The sequence below is a fragment of the Oryx dammah genome, unplaced genomic scaffold, assembly GCF_014754425.2.
Source record: "Oryx dammah isolate SB20612 unplaced genomic scaffold, SCBI_Odam_1.1 HiC_scaffold_5, whole genome shotgun sequence".
In the NCBI taxonomy this organism is placed as follows: Eukaryota; Metazoa; Chordata; class Mammalia; order Artiodactyla; family Bovidae; genus Oryx; species Oryx dammah.
The window spans coordinates 91,797,005-91,816,482 of NW_024070189.1; the positions used below are offsets into that span (position 1 = coordinate 91,797,005).

The window sequence follows — 19,478 nt, forward strand, 5'->3', positions numbered from 1 at the left end:
TCCCAAACCTCACTTTTCCTCACTACCCCACTGCCCGCTTTGTAGCCCTTGTAGGAGCCTGCAGAGAGAAAGTCTCTCCCATTTTTTTTCTTTCATTTTATGTAATTTCAGACTTCCAGAAAAGTCAAGAATAATGCAAAGAACGCTCATATATCTGTTAGTCAGATCACCAATTGTTAACATTTTGTCTCATTGGCTCTGTCATCTTTCTCTAAACATTTTATTTATTTAGAAAATATCTATTATTTATTTTTTCTTGAGACTCTTCAAAGTAAGTTTACAGACACATTTCCCCTTTAATCTGAATACCTGCCAAGAACAGGAACTTTCTCTTGTATATACATAGCGTGATTTTTGAAAACATGAAATTCAGCATGGACATTCTACTATTATAAATTATCACATATTAGAAATTATAATATATAAATTACATATTACATAATTCAGAGTATGTATTTACACTTTACCAATTTTCCAAAAAATATCTTTTGCTTTTTTTTTTGGCTTGGGGTCCTTTCTCCATTGTGGAGTTGCATTATGAATTTCTAACTCCATCATTCCTCCTAAGTTATTAGCTGATATTCTATTGTAAAGAACTGTCTCTTCTATGTATCTGTGTATTATGTATGTATCAATCAATCAATCATCTTTGTATCTATGAATCTATCACTCACCTGCATATCTGTGTATCTGTGTGTCTATCCATGTATCCATTTGCATCTATGTATCAATTATCTATGGATCTAATAATCATCTATGTATTTATCTGTGTATCTATGTATGTACCAATCAGTCATCTGTGTATCTATGTCTTGTGTATGCATCCATTATCTGTGTATCTATCTATATAGCCATCTCTGTATCTATCAATCATCTATGCGTCTATCTGTGTATCTGTTTGTTATCTATCTCAGGAAATGTTCCTGGATTTTTATTTTAATATTGTCCCGGCCTGGACCAGTGGGCTTAGGTCTTCCCTGGTGGCTCAGACAGTAAAGCATCTGCCTGTAACGCAGGAGACCTGGGTTTGATCCCTGGGTGCGGAAGATCCCCTGGAGAAGGAAATGGCGACCCACTCCAGTACGCTTGCCTGGAAAATTCCATGGATGGAGAAGCCTGGGAGGCTATAGTCCCTGGGGGTCGCAAAGAGCTGGACATGACTGGGCAACTTCACTGGTTCACTGGACCAGTGGGAGCCCCTTCAGGCTGGTTCCTCTGTCCTTTTGACATAACCTCATTGTTCTCTGAGCTCTTCCTTACTTTTTAGCACAAGAGCAGACTGCTCTTGTACTCTTTCTGCCCCAGTCTTGGAATCAACCGTTTTCCCAAGGAGCCAGGATCCTTTCGGTGGGACTTGGCATTCACACGTCAAGATCTGAATGTCTTTCCAGTTACTGGCTACACCTGTAGCTGCCTCTTTAAAGCTGATTCCTTTGGGAGGGGTGGACTGATCTCTCCCACTGGGTTCTGGGGCTGTATTTCCAGAGAAGAGCACAGTGCCCAGCACATAGTAGACGCCCGATACACGATGGTGGAATGAGTGAATGCAGTGTCCTGAAGCCTGCTGCCATGCTGACCCCTTCCCCTAACTCTCGGTCTCTGTCTGTGTCCCCAGGGTCCCCCCCAGGACCTGTCCGTTCATCTCTGGTGAGTAAGAACCATCTTTCTTATTTTTAACTTGGGGTGCATTGCGGTGGATGTTCGGGCTGGACATTGGGGTGCCACAGGGGGCTGCAAACAAGTCAGTTATTCATTCTTCAAACTTTCAGCGTTAATGAATGAATAACAAGTCAGTTATTCATTCTTCAGCCTTAACTGCTGGGTCCAGCCCTATACCGGGGGCTGCTGAGGAGAGAGCACAGACCAAAGAGGGTCCTTGACTTTGGGGTATTAGGTTCTCATGGAAAGAAAATGATGGTGACAATATAATGGGAGCTTCTTCTCCTTCTCCACCTGCATTTTTTTGAGAACCTACTGCTTAGAGTACAGTGAGGGATGGAGGTTTATACTGTTGCTTTGGAACCCACTGACTTCGGTTCCAATCCTGACTCTAACATTATCCAGCTGTGTGACCTTTAGCCAGTAACTCAGCTTCTCTGCGCTTCAGCTTTCCTCCCTGGAAAACAGATTGGTAACAATATCTGATTCATAGGGCTGTTAAAAAGTTTCCATGAGCCTGTAAAGTGCTTAGCTCTATTCCTGACATGCAAAAAGCACTTTATTATCTATCCAAAAAATAGATAGATAGATAATAAGCTTTTAAGCTTATTAAAAGCTTAATAAGAATGAGCTATTCCTATTAGCATTAGCTGTTATGACCACATTTCACCCATTGTAAAATGCATATTTTTCCCTCTCACTATTTAATGCCTCTGGCATTGGAATGGCTCTTACAATTAGTGGTGTCTCAGTTCTTCTGCCTAATTTTATGGGTGCGTGTGTGTGCTAAGTCACTCAGTCATGTCAGACTCTGTGACCTCATGGACTGCACTTTGCCAGGCTCCTCTGTCCAGGCAAGAATACTGGAGTGGGTAGCCATTCCCTTCTCCGGGCAGATTCTTTACCATCTGAGCCACTAGGGAAAACAGTAATTTTTATTTCATAATTGCCTGTGAAAGCATGGTGTATTTTACAATGATTGGTATCTTAGACTTGACACACTGTGATATTGTTTTTATGACCACTGTGTCAGCATTTTAAGGGCAATTCTTGTAATAATGCTTTGAGTGCATACTCTTCTTAATCTCTTTCTGCAATGGAGGAAACCAGGACTCAGAGAGCAGCAAGTAACTTGTTCAGTGTCGCAAAGCAAGGAAGTGAAAGAGGTGGGATTCGAACCCAAGACTGCCGGACTTCAAAGCCCAACCTTATTACACAAAGGGTCTAATAACGCCACCGTGTGGTGAACACCCACCACGTATGAGGTGCTTCAACTGCGTCTTTGCCTTTTGTCGAAAATGTTCCTCTGTGATGGGCAGTTTTATCTCCTTTTCAGAGAAGGAAATTAAGACTGAGAGAAGCACACTCGGGTCCCGAGGTCACAGAGCAACTGGGTGGCGGATCCAGGGTTTGACTGTGCTCACCTGAGGCAGGGTGCTCACTCTATCCCTGCCCGGCCAGATGCGGTAAAATGAGGCCACTACGGCCGGAGCTGGGGCGAGGAGAGAACGAGACCCTGACTTTGGGTGCAACAAGGGTTTAAGGGGGTGCCAAAAACTCAGACTTTGAGAGCCACACTCTTTTTTTTTTTTTTTGTGAGAGCCATACTCTTTTAATGAGATGGCAATCCACTCCAGCACTCTGGCCTGGAAAATCCCATGGACGGAGGAGCCTGATGGGCTCCAGTCCATGGTGTTGCAAAGAGTCGGACACGACTGAGCGACTTCACTTTCACTTTAAAAAAACAAAAGCAATGGGGAAAAAAACAGCTATGATGGGCAAACTATCAAAACTGTAAATCAAGGCAGGATATGACAGGGCTGGGAGTAGGGAAAAGTGAACTGTGGTCAGCCAGGCACATGCAGAGTCAGATCTTATCCTTATTTAAAGTTTTGACATTTTATTCATCACAGATTTTTTTTCAATTTAGTTTTAAAATTGAGGTAAAATTCACATGACATAAAACTAACCATTTAAAGTGGCATTTATGTTATTATTTACACATATTACATATTCACATTTATCTATATATTGCATAATATAGTTAGCTATATATTAAAATATATAATGTAATTATATATATAATTAATACATATTAGGTTATATGTTTATATTATGGGAAGCCCTGGTGGCTCAGCAGTAAAGCATCTACCTGCCAATATTTGACAATGCAGGAGATGCGGGTTTGATCCCTGAGTCGGGAAGGTCCCCTGGAGAAAGAAATGGCAACCCACTTCAGTATTCTTGCCTGAGAAATCCCATGGACAAAGAAGCCTGGCCAGCTATAGTGCATGGGCTTGCAGAGAGTCAGACATGATTTAGCGACTTAACAACAAAATGTATGATTAACATATATTATTTATGTTATATTCACACTTAGAGCATATAGGCATATTCACACATATATTATCTGTAATTATATGGTATATAATATAAATTGTTATATATTTACATACACATTCATTTCATACTAATTCCATACATACTATCTATAATTATATAGTATATAATTAATATATATTACTTATTATATATTAATGTTTATATTTATAGCATAAACACATTGACTTCATATTTATATATCACTTATAATTATGTGTTATAGTTAATATATATTTTTATGTTACATACTTAAATGTATGCTATTAATATATTCATGTTCTTGCCTATACATCATATATAATTATATATTATCTATAATTAATATATATTATTTTCACTGTATATTTGCACTTACAGCATAATTATATTCATAGTCACATCTCTATTTATTTTTCACATTTATGTTAAATGTACATTTACAATGGTATGCAACCAGCACCTCTCTCTAGCTCTGAAACATTTTCATTACCCCCAAAAGAAATGCCCCCCTTGTTAACAGTGACCCTTCCTCTCCCTCCCCAAGCCCTGACAACCATGAACACACTTTCTGTGTCTATGAATTTGCCAGTTCTGGGCGCTTCATATAAATGGAGTTCTACACTGTGTGCCCTTTGTGACTGGCTTCTCTCACTCAGCACCATGTTTTCAGGATTCATTCACCTTATAGCACTTAATCAGTACTTCATTCCTTTGTATGGCTGCTTTTGCGATTTAGAAAATATTGCATTAAAGTGCTGCTTATTTTCTTTGTTGTTATTTATCCTGATGACTGACTTTTTTGGCTTGCCGTTTAATTTTTGTACCTGCAGCTGTGTCTCACTCTCCTCATCCTATTTCCATCCTGGTGACCACAAAGATGGGCACACAGTGGACACTCAGTAATACCTTTCCAGAAATGCCAAATTTCAGAGTAAAAGGGAAAAAAAAAAAACCCCACATCTGTTTTTCTATACTCATACTCTCAATAGTTCTGAAACCAAATGTGTGTTTTTTGTTTTTTTTTTTTTTTTTTATTCTCCACACCTGACAATTCTCTAATTCTACAGACACCAGCTTGGGTGTGCTACGATTCTATTCGATTCTGACACGATTTGTCTGGAGTTAGCGACAAATCCCATAGATTAAGGGCTTGGTTTCTAGCTTGGTTTACCTAGCTCACATGGTAAAAAAAATCCATGTGCAGTGCAGGAGACCTGGGTTCAATCTCTGTGTTGGGAAGATCCCCTGGAGAAGGAAATGGCAACCCACTCCAGTATTCTTGCCTGGAGAATCCCATGGACAGAGGAGCCTGGCGGGCTACAACCCATAGAGTTGCAAAGAGTCGGACACGACTGAGTGACTGACACACTTCAAAAGACAGCCCTCCACTTTAGATGACAATCACAAGCCTGGGTCACCCAGACTTCTGACCCACCAGCTACAAATGGGAGCTTCCCATAGCCCCCTCCTTGGGTTTGATAATTTGCTAACACAAACTCCCAGAACTTGTAGAAACAGTTTCCTTACTAGACTGTTTATTATCAAAGGATTCAAATCTGGATCAGTCAGATGGAAGAGTTGCTTGGGGCAAGGTGTGGGGAAATGAGACTGGGCTTCCACGCCCTTTCTGGGCTTGCACCCACCCACTCCAGCCCTGGTATCCCTCTGTGTTCACCAACCTGGAATCTCTCCAAACGCTTTGGTTGGGACTTCCCTGGTAGTCCAGTGGTTAAGACTTTGCACTTCCCATGCAGAGGGCACAGGTTCGATCCCTGGTCAAGGAAGTAGGATTCCACAAGAGGAGTGGTGGTGGTTGGGAATCCCCAGCCCCGCCCCCCACCACACACACACACACACACAAAACAAAAAACGATTTGGTTGGAGTTCGGTTGAGGCATCTTTATATAGGCAAAATTGATTAAATTATGGGTCGTTAGTGATGGACTCAACCTCCATCTCCGCAGGTGTGGAGGTGGGGCAGGGCTGAAAATTTCAAGCCTCTAATCACATGGCTCTTCTGACTACTAACCCTCATCCTGAGGCTATTAAAGAGCCCCCAGGGGCTTCCCTGGTCTAGTGGCTAAGACTCCAAACTCCCCATGCAGGGGGCTGAGTTTGATCCCTGGTCAGGGAACTAGATCCCACATGCAGCTAATAGTTCACAAGCTGTGACAAAGACTGATGTTCCTACATGCCTCAACTAAGACCCAGGGCAGCCAAGTGAAAAAAAGTAAATATTAAAAAGAGAAGAGCCCCAGTCAGCTTGGGCTTCCCTGGTGGCTCAGAGGTAAAGAATTTGCCTGTCAATGAAGGAGAAACAGGTTCCATCCCTGATCTGGGAAGATCCCACATGCTGTGGAGCAACTAAACCCGTGTGCCCCAACTATTGAGCCTGTGCTCTAGAGCCCGGGAGCCGCAACTACTGAGCTCATGTGCCACAACTAGAGAAAAACCTACACAGCAACAAAGACCCAACACAGACAAAAATGAAAATAAATAAAAATTTTAAAAAGACATATTACTTTGGAGATTCCAAAGGTTTTAAGAGTTATATGGAGAAGGCAATGGCAACCCACTCCAGTACTCTTGCTGGAAAATCCCATGGGCAGAGGAACCTGGTAGGCTGCAGTCCATGGTGTCGCTAAGAGTCGGACACGACTGAGCGCCTTCACTTTCACTCTTCACTTTCATGCATTGGAGAAGGAAATGGCAACCCACTCCAGTGTTCTTGCCTGGAGAATCCCAGGGACGGGGGAGCCTGGTGGGCTGCCATCTATGGGGTCGCACAGAGTCGGACATGACTGAAGCGACTTAGCAGCAGCAGCAGCATGCCAGGAAAGGGTGGAGAGCATAGAGAACAAATATATTTCTTCCTGTATCACACTGAGACATAGCTACACCCAAAGGCTTGTGTTGTCTCTTGCAATCCAATTGTGAAAGCTTGGCCGGGACTTAAGGTATCTAATGGCCACTGCCTCCCCCAGGTTTACCTATCAGAGTTATGTGAACCTCTCTTCTTGGTATGTCTTGACAGGTACGCTGGCCCCATGGAGCGAGCCGGGGCAGAAAGCATTCTTACCAACCGCTCGGATGGGACGTTTTTGGTGCGGCAGAGGGTGAAGGATGCTGCCGAATTTGCCATCAGCATTAAGTAATTTCTTCTTTCCTGGCCTGTTTCCCCTTGAGAGCTGAGCACTTCAGGTGCTTGGGAAGGATGAAACCATTTGCGTATTGTTTCTGAGGGCTCTGAGGAGCTCCAGTACCAGTCCTTTATGTCTCAGCACAAGAAAAGAATTCAGCAAGAGGCAAAGTGATAGATATGAAGTGACTTATTAGGATGGGATCCTTGTGAGGTTTACAAAAGGGTGGGCCAGAAATGCTCTGCCGCACAAGCTGGAGTCAAGATTGGCGGGAGAAAGATCAATAACCTCAGATATGCAGATGACACCACACTTATGGCAGAAAGTAAAGAGGAACTAAAAAGCCTCTTGATGAAAGTGAAAGAAGAGAGTGAAAAAGTTGGCTTAAAGCTCAACATTCAGAAAACGAAGATCATGGCATCTGGTCCCATCACTTCATGGGAAATAGATGGGGAAACAGTGGAAACAGTGTCAGACTTTATTTTTGGGGGCTCGAAAATCACTGCAGATGGTGATTGCAGCCATGAAATTAAAAGACGCTTACTCCTTGGAAGGAAAGTTATGACCAACCTAGATAGCATATTCAAAAGCAGAGACATTACTTTGCCGACTAAGGTCCGTCTAGTCAAGGCTATGGTTTTTCCTGTGGTCATGTACGGATGTGAGAGTTGGACTGTGAAGAAAGCTGAGCGCCAAAGAATTGATGCTTTTGAACTGTGGTGTTGGAGAAGACTCTTGAGAGTCCCTTGGACTGCAAGGAAATCCAACCAGTCCATTCTGAAGGAGATCAGCCCTGGGTGTTCTTTGGAAGGACTGATGCTGAGGCTGAAACTCCAATACTTTGGCCACCTCATGAGAAGAGTTGACTCATTGGAAGAGACTCTGATGCTGGGAGGGATTGGGGGCAGGAGGAGAAGGGGACAACAGAGGATGAGATGGCTGGATGGCATCACGGACTCGATGGACGTGAGTCTGAGTAAATTCCAGGAGTTGGTGATGGTCAGGGAGGCCTGGCGTGCTGCGATTCATGGAGTCGACTGAGCGACTGAACTGAACTGAACTGAAGAACTCACTGGGCTACAATTTCATAAACAAAGGACCAGTGGGGAGGGGGAAGAGAATTTTGACTTTCCTGAGTAGATAGCTGTCATGCTTCCAGCATCAGCTCCTCCTCCCCCAGGTTGAGTAGGGGAGTTTTCTTGTCCCTGTGTGGTCTGCAAATTATTGTTCTTCTTGTGAGCAGAGAGCATGTCCTAGGATTCATTAACTTACTGAGCTCACTGGGCAGGAGGTGGGGCTCACGCCACCATTGTTTTATTGTTTTGGGTCATGTCCCGACCCTCTGTTACATGGTTGTGTGGCTAAGCAAGCCTGCTTGTTTTTGTGGTTAAGCAAATCTGCTTTCTTGAGTAATCATTAACTTACAGGGGTCTCCCATATTTTTCTATTTACAATTCCCTAGTGGGATTGACTGTTTAATTACCTACTTTGTCCCTTTACTCTGTCCCTGTCAAGACGATTGACTATTGTATGTTAACAATAGTCACTTTTATTGAGTCCTGTAGGGTCCTGTGTGTTTTTAATTTTTGTTTTTTATTTCTTTTCATTGATTGGTAACCCACAGAAAAAAGATATGCTTCTTAAGCAAGGCTCTAAGGGGACATTAAGCATACTCTTTGTTGTTGTTCAGTGGCTATGCAGTGTCCGCCTCTTTGTAGCCCAAGGACTGCAACACACCAGGCTTCCCTGTCCTTCACCACCTCCCAGAGTTTGCTCCAACTCATGTCCATTGATCGGTGATGCCATAAGAGGCAGAAATGCAGTCTGGACCCAAGTCTTGCAGACCCTGGCTGTCCTGCCTTTCTGTTTGTTTTGGGTGCAGCTTCTTTCTTGTGGTGACTCGTTTCCTTGTTGGTTTCTTCATTTTGTCTTGTGATGATAAGTGGGGCTTTCCCCATGGGTATCTTTGCTGCTTGGGTCTCCAGAGATTTTGCATTTGCTTCCATTGAGAATCACCAACAATACTTCTTTATCAGATTAAAATAGCTCTGTTTAATTCCTTAGTTTCCCAGTCTATACAGGTGGTTTAAGTATAAATGCTAAACCCATAAGAAGGTGAAGTTAAGGTGATGAATTCTTAAGTGTGACTTTTCTATTTTGAGTCTGAGACAAACAAGCTTTCACATGGCCCCTGCTGTGCTGATGGGTGGAGTTTTTTTAGAACACCTTCTCCCCTCTGAGGTTGTAGCTTTTTGACTTGATAGTCCAGCCTTTTGGAATGAAGGTGGGTCTCAGTGCCAACTCTCTACCCAACAAGGACACAATAACTCATCTCATATTTCTATGTGATCAAGATGTACGCTCTAAGGAATTCCCTGGTGGTCAGTTGGGGGCTGCCCTGCCTGCAATGTGGGAGACCCAGGTTTAATCCCTTGGTCAGAAAGATCCCCTGGAGAAGGAAATGGCAACTCACTCCAGTATTCTTGCCTGGAGAATTCCATGGACAGAGGAGCCTCGTGGGCTACAGTCCACGGGGTCACAAAGAGTTGCACACGATTGAGCAACTAACACTTTTACTTTCCAATGGTTAGGACTACTGAGGGCCCGAGTTTGATCCCTGGTTGGAGATCCTGCAAGCTTCATTGCACAGCCAAAATTGAATTGACACATACTTTTAAGTTTCATCCTCATTTTGTCCTTTTGGGGGATTTCCCTTATTATTATTATTTTTTTAAGAGTTCAGCATTCTTCTCTCAGCATTTCTAGGGGTTTTTTGAAGTAGGAGGTTTTTTTTTGGTTATCTTGTTCTTCATGTAAACAGAACCACTCCTGCCAATTCATGTCTTTTTCCGCCATATTGGTGGGAATGAATTCCCTTCTACACCCTTTAGATTCTATGGTCCTTTGTATTGGTGGAAGTGGAGATTTCATTCAATCTATTCTAGAAGGATGCCTTGCTTACAGGGTCTATTTGACTTCTCAACAACCCTGGGTTAAGGAAGATGATTCCTATTACACAGGGGAAGAAATGAAGGCTTAGAACAGCAAAGACTCCAGGGAAGGGATTCTGTTGGTTGCCAGTGGTTGCCTGTTCCCTCCAGTAGCCAAGTACCCTTGTTCCATGGTTGGGGCGGGTGGCTGGGGGTGGGCTGAGACGTGACAGGAAATGGGCCTGAATTCCCCGACTCATGTCTCAGTGACATCTTGCTCTCTTTCCCTGCTTGCAGGTATAATGTTGAAGTCAAGCATATTAAAATCATGACAGCAGAAGGACTGTACCGGATTACAGAAAAGAAAGCTTTCAGGGGGCTTACGGTAAGGGTCAATCTACCCCTAACCTCAGTCTTTCAGAGTCCTAGTTGGACCGTCTCTGAGGCTCCACCTTAGGACCCCCTTTCCTCCATCCAGAATAACCGCTCCAAGAGGCACTATGGAGCAACTGGCTTTAAACTTGTTTTTCTTATCACCAACAATGAGAATAACAGTAATAACAACAGTAGCTGCAGCGATCATTTGCAAAGCACTTGTTGAGTGCCAGACAACTTATCACTAGGACTGCAGGTCATTCGCTCAGCTCTGAGTTCCCATTTCACAGATGGGAGAAACTGAGGTTTAGTTCTCATCTGGTATCATAGAATGGCAGAGTCTCTGTTTTTGTCAGACATCAAGAGTTAGTTCTTTTTGTAAGGCAGACATAGAGACACAGACGTAGAGAACCAATGTATAGAGACACCAAGGTGGGAAAGAGGGGGTTGGATGGATTGGGGGATTGGGACTGGCATACGTACACTAACATTGTGAAACAGAAGACTAGTGAGAGCCTGCTGTATAGCACAGGGAGCTCTGCTTAATGCTCTGTGGAGACCTGAATGGGAAGGAAATCCAAAAAAGAGGGGATATATATATATATATATATATACACACACACATAGAGCTGATTCACATTGCTGTATAGCAGAAATGAACACAACATTGTAAAGCAACTAGACCCCAATTTAAAAAGATTTAGCTCTTGTTAACCTGTTTAATGACCATTTCATGGAGAATCCAGAGGCTTTTCAAGTGTTTTTGCTTCTATTTGTTGCCGTGCAATTTTGGGTTATCTTTTAGACCTCTTAAGCCCATTGATAAGGCTCATGGATCCCATCTGTGGTTTGTGGGTCCTTGAGGAGCTTTGAATTCTCTGCAAAAAACATCTAGAATTTTGCATATATCTGCATTTTTTTTTTTAAGAAGGTGTCTCAAATTTCATTTGAGCTTCAAACAGATCCTTAACTCCTCCAAAGGTTAGGGACTGTTCATTCATTCCACATGTCTTTTTCTCCCCCAAACTTTTTATTCTGAAAATTTTTCCTCCCCTCATTTTTTTTATTTCTGAAAAATTACTGAGATGTTACTGGAATAGTATCATGAATATTTGTGGGCCTTTCACCTGGTTTTACTGATTGGTTGTTAATATTCTTCCTCTTTTGCTTTCTTTCTCTCCTTCTCTGCACACACACACGCACACACACACACATTTATTTTGCACTATTTAGGAGTAATTTGCAGATATCAAGATCTTTCCTATAATTTAGAAAAATGGTACTGATGAACCTATTTGCAGGATATTAGAGACAAAGACATAGAGGACAGACTTGCGGGCACAGTGGGGGAAGGAGAAGGCGGGACAAACTGAGAGAGTAGTGTGGAAACATACACACTACCATGTGTAATGCTATGCTAAGTTGCTTCAGTTGTGTCCAACTCTTTACAACCCCATGGACTGTAGCCCGTCAGGCTCCTCTGTCCATGGGATTCCCCAGGCAAGAATACTGGAGTGTGTTGCCATGCCCTCTTCCAGAACCATGTGCAGAATAGATAGCTAATGGGAAGTTGCTGTATAACACAGAGAGATCACCCTGGTACTCTGATGGCCTAGAGAGGCGAGAAGGGGTAGAAGGTGGCAGGGAGATTCAAGAGGGAGGGGACATAAGTACACTTAGAGCAGATTCACATTGTTGTATGGCAGAAACCAGCACAACATTGTAAACAATTATCCTCCAATTAAAAATAAATTTTAAAAATTCTTCCTATAAGTACTTTAGCAGGCATATCTGAAGAGCCAAGACAATTTTTTTCCCCCCACCACCGTATCATTATCACAGTCAGGGAGTTGAACACTGATACAAAATTATTACCTAATACAGTGCGTTTTCCAAGCTCCCTGATGGCCGCAATTATGTTTATTACAGCCTTTTCATCCCCAGGATGTAATCAGGGGACTCACACATTGCATTCATGTCCTTAGTGTCTCTCTTAATTTGCGGGAGCTCCCCAGTCTTTTATTTATTTCTTTGGTCTTTCATGACATTGGCATTTTTTGTCTGTGTTTTCCAAGTGAGAGAATGTGTTAATCCAACAAAAATGAAATAAACAACCAGAGTTTTGAGTGTTTTTTCACACTTGTAATGAACTGGAAAAATATTTCAATTACATAAAACAACCATATTCTGTTTAAAAAAAGCCACTCCCATCAACTATTACGTTGTCATTTTAAAAATAATTAAATGTATTTAGAAGGATAATTGCTTTATAGTATTGTATTGATTTCTGCCAAACATTGGGCTTCCCTGATAGCTCAGTTGATTAAGAATCTGCCTGTAATGCGGAAGGCCCCGGTCCGATTCCTGGCTTGGGAAGATCTGTTGGAGAAAGGGTAGGCTACCCACTCTAGTATTCTTGGGCTTCCCTGGTGCCTCAGCTGGTAAAGAATCCGCCTGGAATGTGGGGGACCTGGATTCGATCCCTGGGTTGGGAAGATCCCCTGGACAAGGGAAAGGCCATTCACTCCAGTATTCTGGCCTAGAGAATTCCATGGACTCTATGGTCCATGGGGTTGCAAAGAGTCAGACATGACTGAGCAACTTTCACTGCCAAACATGAACACGAATCAGAACACTGGCATTTTTGAAGTCTAGAACTCCTAAACATATAAAATATTTTGTTTTGCAAAATGTCCCTTAATTTTGACTTGCCTTTTCCCCTACTCTTAGGATGAGCTTGAACATTTGTGGGAGAAATAGTCATAAATGACACACATCTGACTCTTGAATTCAGATGAGTCTTATTATAGAGGCTGGGCTTCCCTTGTGACTCAACTGGTAAAGAATCCAGGTGCAATTTGGGAGACCTGGGTTCAATCGCTGGGTTGGGAAGATTCCTGGGAGAAGGGAAAGGCTACCCACTCCAGTATTCTGGCCTGGAGAATTCCATGAACTGTACAGTCCATTGGGTTGCAAAAAGTCAGACATGACTGAGTGACTTTCACACATTCACATAGAGACCAGCTTTTGGCTACTACACTCTATCACTTGTCCTAGGACTGAATTTTGGATCTGTCCTTTTCTAACTGTATGACCCTGGATGAGCCTTCTTTGTGACTCAGTTTCTCCATGTATAAAATAGGGGACTCATCAGTGTATTTACTTCCCATGATTATTAAGAGATTTTTAAAAATATTTCATTTTTAAAACTAAAAAAAATTGGGGCTGGGTCTTCATTTCTGTGCGCACTTTTCTCTACTTGCAGCAGGCAGGGGCTAGACTCTAGTTGAGGTGCGCAAGCTTCTCATTGTGGTGGCTTCTCCTGTTGCAGAGCCATAGAAGGCTCGTGCGCTTCAGTAGTTGTGGCACATGGGCTCAGCACTTGCAGCTCCTAGACTCTAGAGCACAGGCTCAGTAGTTGTGGCTCAAGGGTTTAGTTGCTCCGTGGCACGTGGGATCCTCTTGGATCAGGGATTGAACCCATGTCTCCCGCCCTGGCAGGCAGACTCTTTACCACTGAGCCACCAGTTCAGTTCAGTTCAGTTCAGTCACTCAGTTGTGTCCGACTCTTTGCCACCCCATGAATCGCAGCACGCCAGGCCTCCCTGCCCATCACCAACTCCCGGAGTTCACTCAAACTCATGTCCATCGAGTCAGTGATGCCATCCAGCCATCTCATCCTGTCGTCCCCTTCTCTTCCTGCCCCCAATCCCTCCCAGCATCAGGGTCTTTTCCAATGAGTCAACTCTTCGCATGAGGTGGCCAAAGTACTGGAGTTTCAGCTTCAGCATCAGTCCTTCCAATGAACACCTAAGGACTGATCTCCTTTAGGATGGACTGGTTGGACCTCCTTGCAGTCCAAGGGACTCTCAAGTCTTCTCCAACACCACAGTTCAAAAGCATCAATTCTTTGGCGCTCAGCCTTCTTCACAGTCCAGCTCTCGCATCCATACATGACCACTGGAAAAACCATAGCCTTAACTAGAGGGACCTTAGTCGGCAAAGTAATGTCTCTGCTTTTCAGTATACTATCTGAGCCACCAGAGAAGCCCCTAAATATTTATTTTTAATTAGCGGATAATTTCATGACAATGTTGTGTTGGTGTCTGCCATACAATAATGTGAATCAGCCGTAAATATGCATCGATCTCCCCCCTCTTGAGCCTCCCTTCCACCCCTCTAGGTTATTAAGAGATTTTGATGATGTGTGGTTGCACACTGACCAGCACACAGTAGTTGCTTCACAAATAACATTTATTATTATTACAATTATCTGTAAAAATAGAGCTCTTGACACCCAGAGGGTGGAGGGGGGCTTGGTTTTGGTGAACTGGTCGTTAAGCAAGTTGATTATTTGGTAAGTTTATAATGAAACAAACTGGATATTAGGAGAACTGTCTTGAGACAATGTGATTTCTTCCCCATAAAATGGTCCTGGCCTCTGGGAAGGGAGTGAGCTCCCTGTCATGGGGAGCTTTCAAGGAGTCTGTTGCCAGGGAGCGAAGAAGAGGGGTCTGTTTCACACAAAGAGTTGGACATGGTTCCTTCCAGCTCTGCCTCCCTCCCTTGTGGGCTGGCCCTCTGGAAGACCATCTGTCCTGTTCTCTTTCTAGGAGCTGGTGGAATTCTACCAGCAGAACTCTCTGAAGGATTGCTTCAAGTCACTGGACACCACCCTGAAGTTCCCCTTCAAGGAGCCTGAGAGGAGAACCATCAGCAAACCACCAGGTAGGAGGCCTCCAGATGGGGCCCTGTAGTGCCAGCTCCTTCCTGTTGTGGAGGGAACATTGGAGGATGCTGAGGACATTGCTTCCAGTGGGCATGGAGAAGTCCTATCTGTGAAAGCACCTGAACTCCTTCCCACTTCCAGTTTGTCCCTTTGCTCCTGAGAGATCTGCATATCCATTTGCTTGGATGAAAGGGGTTACTTTCATATTTGGGAAAATGAGGATACAAGAAACCAGGAGGGTGCTCATCTGTATCTTTTAAGCCTTTAATTTTGTACTAAATCAGGTATTAATCAGTATCGATAACCTTCTCCTGGGCTTCCCTGGTGGCTCAGATGGTAAAGAATCTGCCTGCAATGCAGGAGACCCGGGTTCTATCCCTGGGTCAGGAAGAGCCCCTGGAGAAGGGAATGGCTACCCACTCTAGTGTTCTTGTTGGGATAATCCCATGGATAGAGGAGGCTGGCGGGCTACAGTCCATGGGGTCATAGAGAGTTGGACACGACTGAGTAACTAAAACAATGATAAACTTTCTCCCACAGAAAGGCAACATCTTTAGCACTCTCTTACTTCTGTTTTCCTTTGTATAGCTTACTAACCTGGTTTGTTGAAATTTTCTGGAATGTTGGCTGTGGTTTTCTGTGAATGAAAATAATCATGCCTTACATTTTAGGAATTCTTTCTTCACCATTGCATTTCAGTTTGCAAAGTTGTTATCAAGCATTGTTTAAACTGTCTATATTTCTTATTTTCCATGTTTTCCTTAATTTTTAAAACTTCCTTATTCTGATTCAAATTTTATTTTGCTGGAGTGCATTCTGGAGTACGTTTAGTGGAAAAGTCACATGGGTGGTAGAGTTTCTGAATTCTTACCTGTCCAAAAAAAAATTTAAGATAGATTTTAAAATCAATTATTGTTCAAATGTTTGTCAGTAAAACAACAGTTCCCCACTGAAAAAGCTATATTTTTGAGAAAGCAACAGCAGCACAACATCAGGACTCAAAGATGAAAATTGTCCTTATTATCATCACCCAATCAAATGTTTCTATCTGCAGAAATACTACAAACTAATTTTCTACAATATCACTTAATATTGTACTTTGAGTTTTCCCATGCCCCTTTCCCCCTTGCTTATCTCTCTCTCTCTTTTCTTGTTTCTAAAAAAAAAAAAAAAATACTATTTGTTTATTTATTTGGCTGTGCGGGGTCTTAGTTCGGCACCCGGGATCTTCCATGTTCATTGTGACATCCAGGATCTTTTTAGTTGTGACATGAGGGATCTTGAGGTGTGGCATGTGAACACTTAGTTGTGACATGTGGGATCCAGTTCCCTGCCCAAGGGTTGAACCTGGGCCCCCTGCATTGAGAGCACAGAATCTTAGCCACTGGGTCACCAAAGGAAGCCCCTCTCCTTCTCTTTTTTAACTCTTAGACCTCCTTAATATAATTAATATTATCTGGAATGGAAATTTCCACATCTTTCTTCTGTTTCTCTTACTATGAATATCTGTGTGTGTGTTAGTCACTCAGTCATGTCCAACTTTTTGTGACCCCATGGACTCTAGGCCACCAGGCTCCTCTGTCTGTGGAATTTTCCAGGCAAGAATACTGGAGTGGGTTGCCATTTCCTCCTCCAGGGGATCTTCCCGACCAAGGGTCTCCTGCATCGCAAACAGTTCTTTACCATCTGAGCCACCAGGAAAGTATGAATAGATATAAAACATTTTAAAGATCATATATGGTATTATCCTCTAAATTTGCACGCTGGTTGGGCTGAAAGAGTGATTCTGGGAAGACAGCTGTCTTCCCTCAGAACACAGGGCACCCAACACTCAGTGGAAAGAAGCACTGAGGGGTCCTTTATCCCAGCCATTCTCCTGAGAGCATTGTCCTCTGCAGGTGGTGGGCGGGTGGGAGGGCGCTGCTCGGGGCTGTTTCCCATGTCTGCTCTCTGCCGTACAGCCGGGAGCACCAAGTACTTTGGCACGGCCAAAGCCCGCTATGACTTCTGCGCCCGGGACCGATCAGAGCTGTCCCTCAAAGAGGGCGACATTATCAAGATCCTTAACAAGAAGGGGCAGCAGGGCTGGTGGCGAGGGGAGATCTACGGCCGGGTGAGTTGGGGCGGGGCTCGGCAGTTACAGTGGGGCTGTCCTGGATGGTGGACTGGGGAGGGTGGGCGGGAGGGGGGTGTCCCTGGCTGGAAAGGAGGAAGGGAGAGAGATTTCACGTATGCATCTTGCATTTATTTATTGAGCACCTACTATGTGCCATTCTACTGGGTGCTGAGGAGGCACAAAGAAGCATAGTGCCATTATTGCTCTACGAAACTCATAGTTTAGTGGGAAGTGTGGAACTGTGAACACGCCCTCTTAAGAGTGAGTGGTCAAGACTGAGATGGGAAACCCCTGACTCACGCTGGATGAGGTCAGGACACCTGAGAGGCAAGCTGATCACTGAGGGATGAGTAAAGTTAGCCAGGTAAAAAGGTCACAGTTGGGGGTGGGGAGGGGGACCAGTGTGTTTTGCAAACAAACCATCATGTGCAAAGGCCCTGGGGCGAGAGAGTGAATGGCGTGTTTGGGGGAACCTGAAGGGAGGAATTTGTCTTACTCACGTCAGTGTCACCAGTGCCTGGAACAGTGACTGTCATGCAGTTGCTCGGTATTTACTGAATGCATGAAGAGGCAGACCAACTACTTTTGCCTTCTCTGTTCTTTGCCTGAATTTGGACTTTCAGGAGGGAACTCAAATTTTCTCAGAAAGCTTTGCTTCTCTTTGCTTCTTATTTTTGTCTCACAAAGGCGGAAAGTCTTCTTTATTTCATCTGCTGATGAATTTCTAGTCTCCAGCATATTGCCTTGCTTGTATCAGTTTCTCAGAAAATACTTGTTGAATGAAGATAAGGACAGAAGTTAGGAGCTTAAATTCTACCAGAGGGAAGCATGAAACGTGACCTCTGGAGAACAGTTTTAGGAGCCATAGAGGGTAAAGTTATTGTGCGATGGAGGACAAATAGGGTGTGAGGGAACCTTCTGGGGTGTTTAGGAAGGTCTGGGCTATAAAGAATTCATCCACCCATCCACCCATCCATTGTTCTATCCATCCATCCATCCACCCACCCACCCATCCATCCATCCATCATTTTGTCCATCCATACATTGTTCACCCATCCATCCATCCATTCATCCATCCACTCATCATTCTATCATCCATCCATCATTCCATCCATCCGTCCTTTGTTCATCCATCCATCCATCATCCATCCATCTATCTTTTCAACAAATATTTGTTATGTATTTACTGTGTTCCAGGAACTATTCTAGGTTTTTGGAACTCAGTGATGAATAAGACAGACAAAAATCCCTGCCCTGTTGTAGTGAAGGGAGGGGGAACAGAGAACAAGTCCATAAATAAGTAACATATATAATCAATTAGATGGCGAAAAGTGTTATGGAAAAGTAGTAAGTGGAGGTGAAGAGTGTCGGGGTGTGTGAGGTTTGCAGTGCTTAAGTAGGATGGTTAAAAGTCCTTATGGATAAGGTGACGCATGAGTAAAGGACAGGAGGATGGTGGTCAGCTGAGGGTGTATCTGGGGAGGTATTTTCTGGGGTAGAAGGTGTGGCAGGTGCAAAGGCCCTGAGGTAGGAGGAAACCTGGCTGGTGTGTCAAGGAACAGCGGGAGAATGTGCAGAGAGGCCGCCCTGACTGCTTCCCCGTCTCTTTCCAGATTGGCTGGTTCCCCTCCAACTATGTGGAAGAGGACTATTCTGAGTACTGCTGAGCCTTGGCACACTGGCAGAGAGACAAGAGATTCCAGACTCCAAGCCCAGGATGAACAGGCAGTGGGGCCAGGAGCTGAGACAGATCCCGGTGGGCCGAGAGTCTGCGGACTGTGGAGGGCTAGCGTCCAGCTGGCAGGGCTCCAGGGATGATGCCCTGCCATGGTTAATTTATAACACATGCATTTCCTCTTGGGTCCCCTTGAGAAGGTGGGGCTCCAGGCAACTACTTCCAATAAAACGATGACGGGATGGACTGTGTCAGACCTGCAAGGGGAATGGTGGGAGAGGGAGTCGGGACAGGCACAAGCCCCCATTCCTGCTTTCCAGCTTTGTCACCTTTCTCTGTCATTTAGAATAAGACCTCGAAGACTTAGAGAATGAACTTCTGGTTGCCGGTGGTGTGGGGTGTGGGGGGAGGATGGGAGGAAGGGATAGTTAGGGAGTGCGGGATGGATATGTACACACTGCTATATTTAAAATGGATAACCAACAGGGACCTG

At 44.0% G+C, this 19,478-nt stretch overlaps 1 protein-coding gene and 1 non-coding gene across 2 annotated transcripts in view; both read left to right on the plus strand.

The window, feature by feature from the left end:
* Positions 1-19,232, plus strand: part of VAV1 (vav guanine nucleotide exchange factor 1) — a 64,188-nt gene extending 44,956 nt beyond the window's left edge. The window contains exons 22-27 of the mRNA XM_040242105.1: positions 1,616-1,647; positions 7,055-7,171; positions 10,388-10,475; positions 15,079-15,193; positions 17,156-17,307; positions 18,924-19,232. Of these exons, the coding sequence (XP_040098039.1) occupies positions 1,616-1,647; positions 7,055-7,171; positions 10,388-10,475; positions 15,079-15,193; positions 17,156-17,307; positions 18,924-18,977 (558 nt within the window). The 3' untranslated portion in view covers positions 18,978-19,232. The remainder of the gene's footprint in view (positions 1-1,615; positions 1,648-7,054; positions 7,172-10,387; positions 10,476-15,078; positions 15,194-17,155; positions 17,308-18,923) is intronic.
* Positions 5,732-5,804, plus strand: TRNAG-UCC. The gene has a single exon. It is a non-coding gene; the product is annotated as a tRNA-Gly (tRNA).
* Positions 19,233-19,478: the final 246 nt, after the last annotated feature.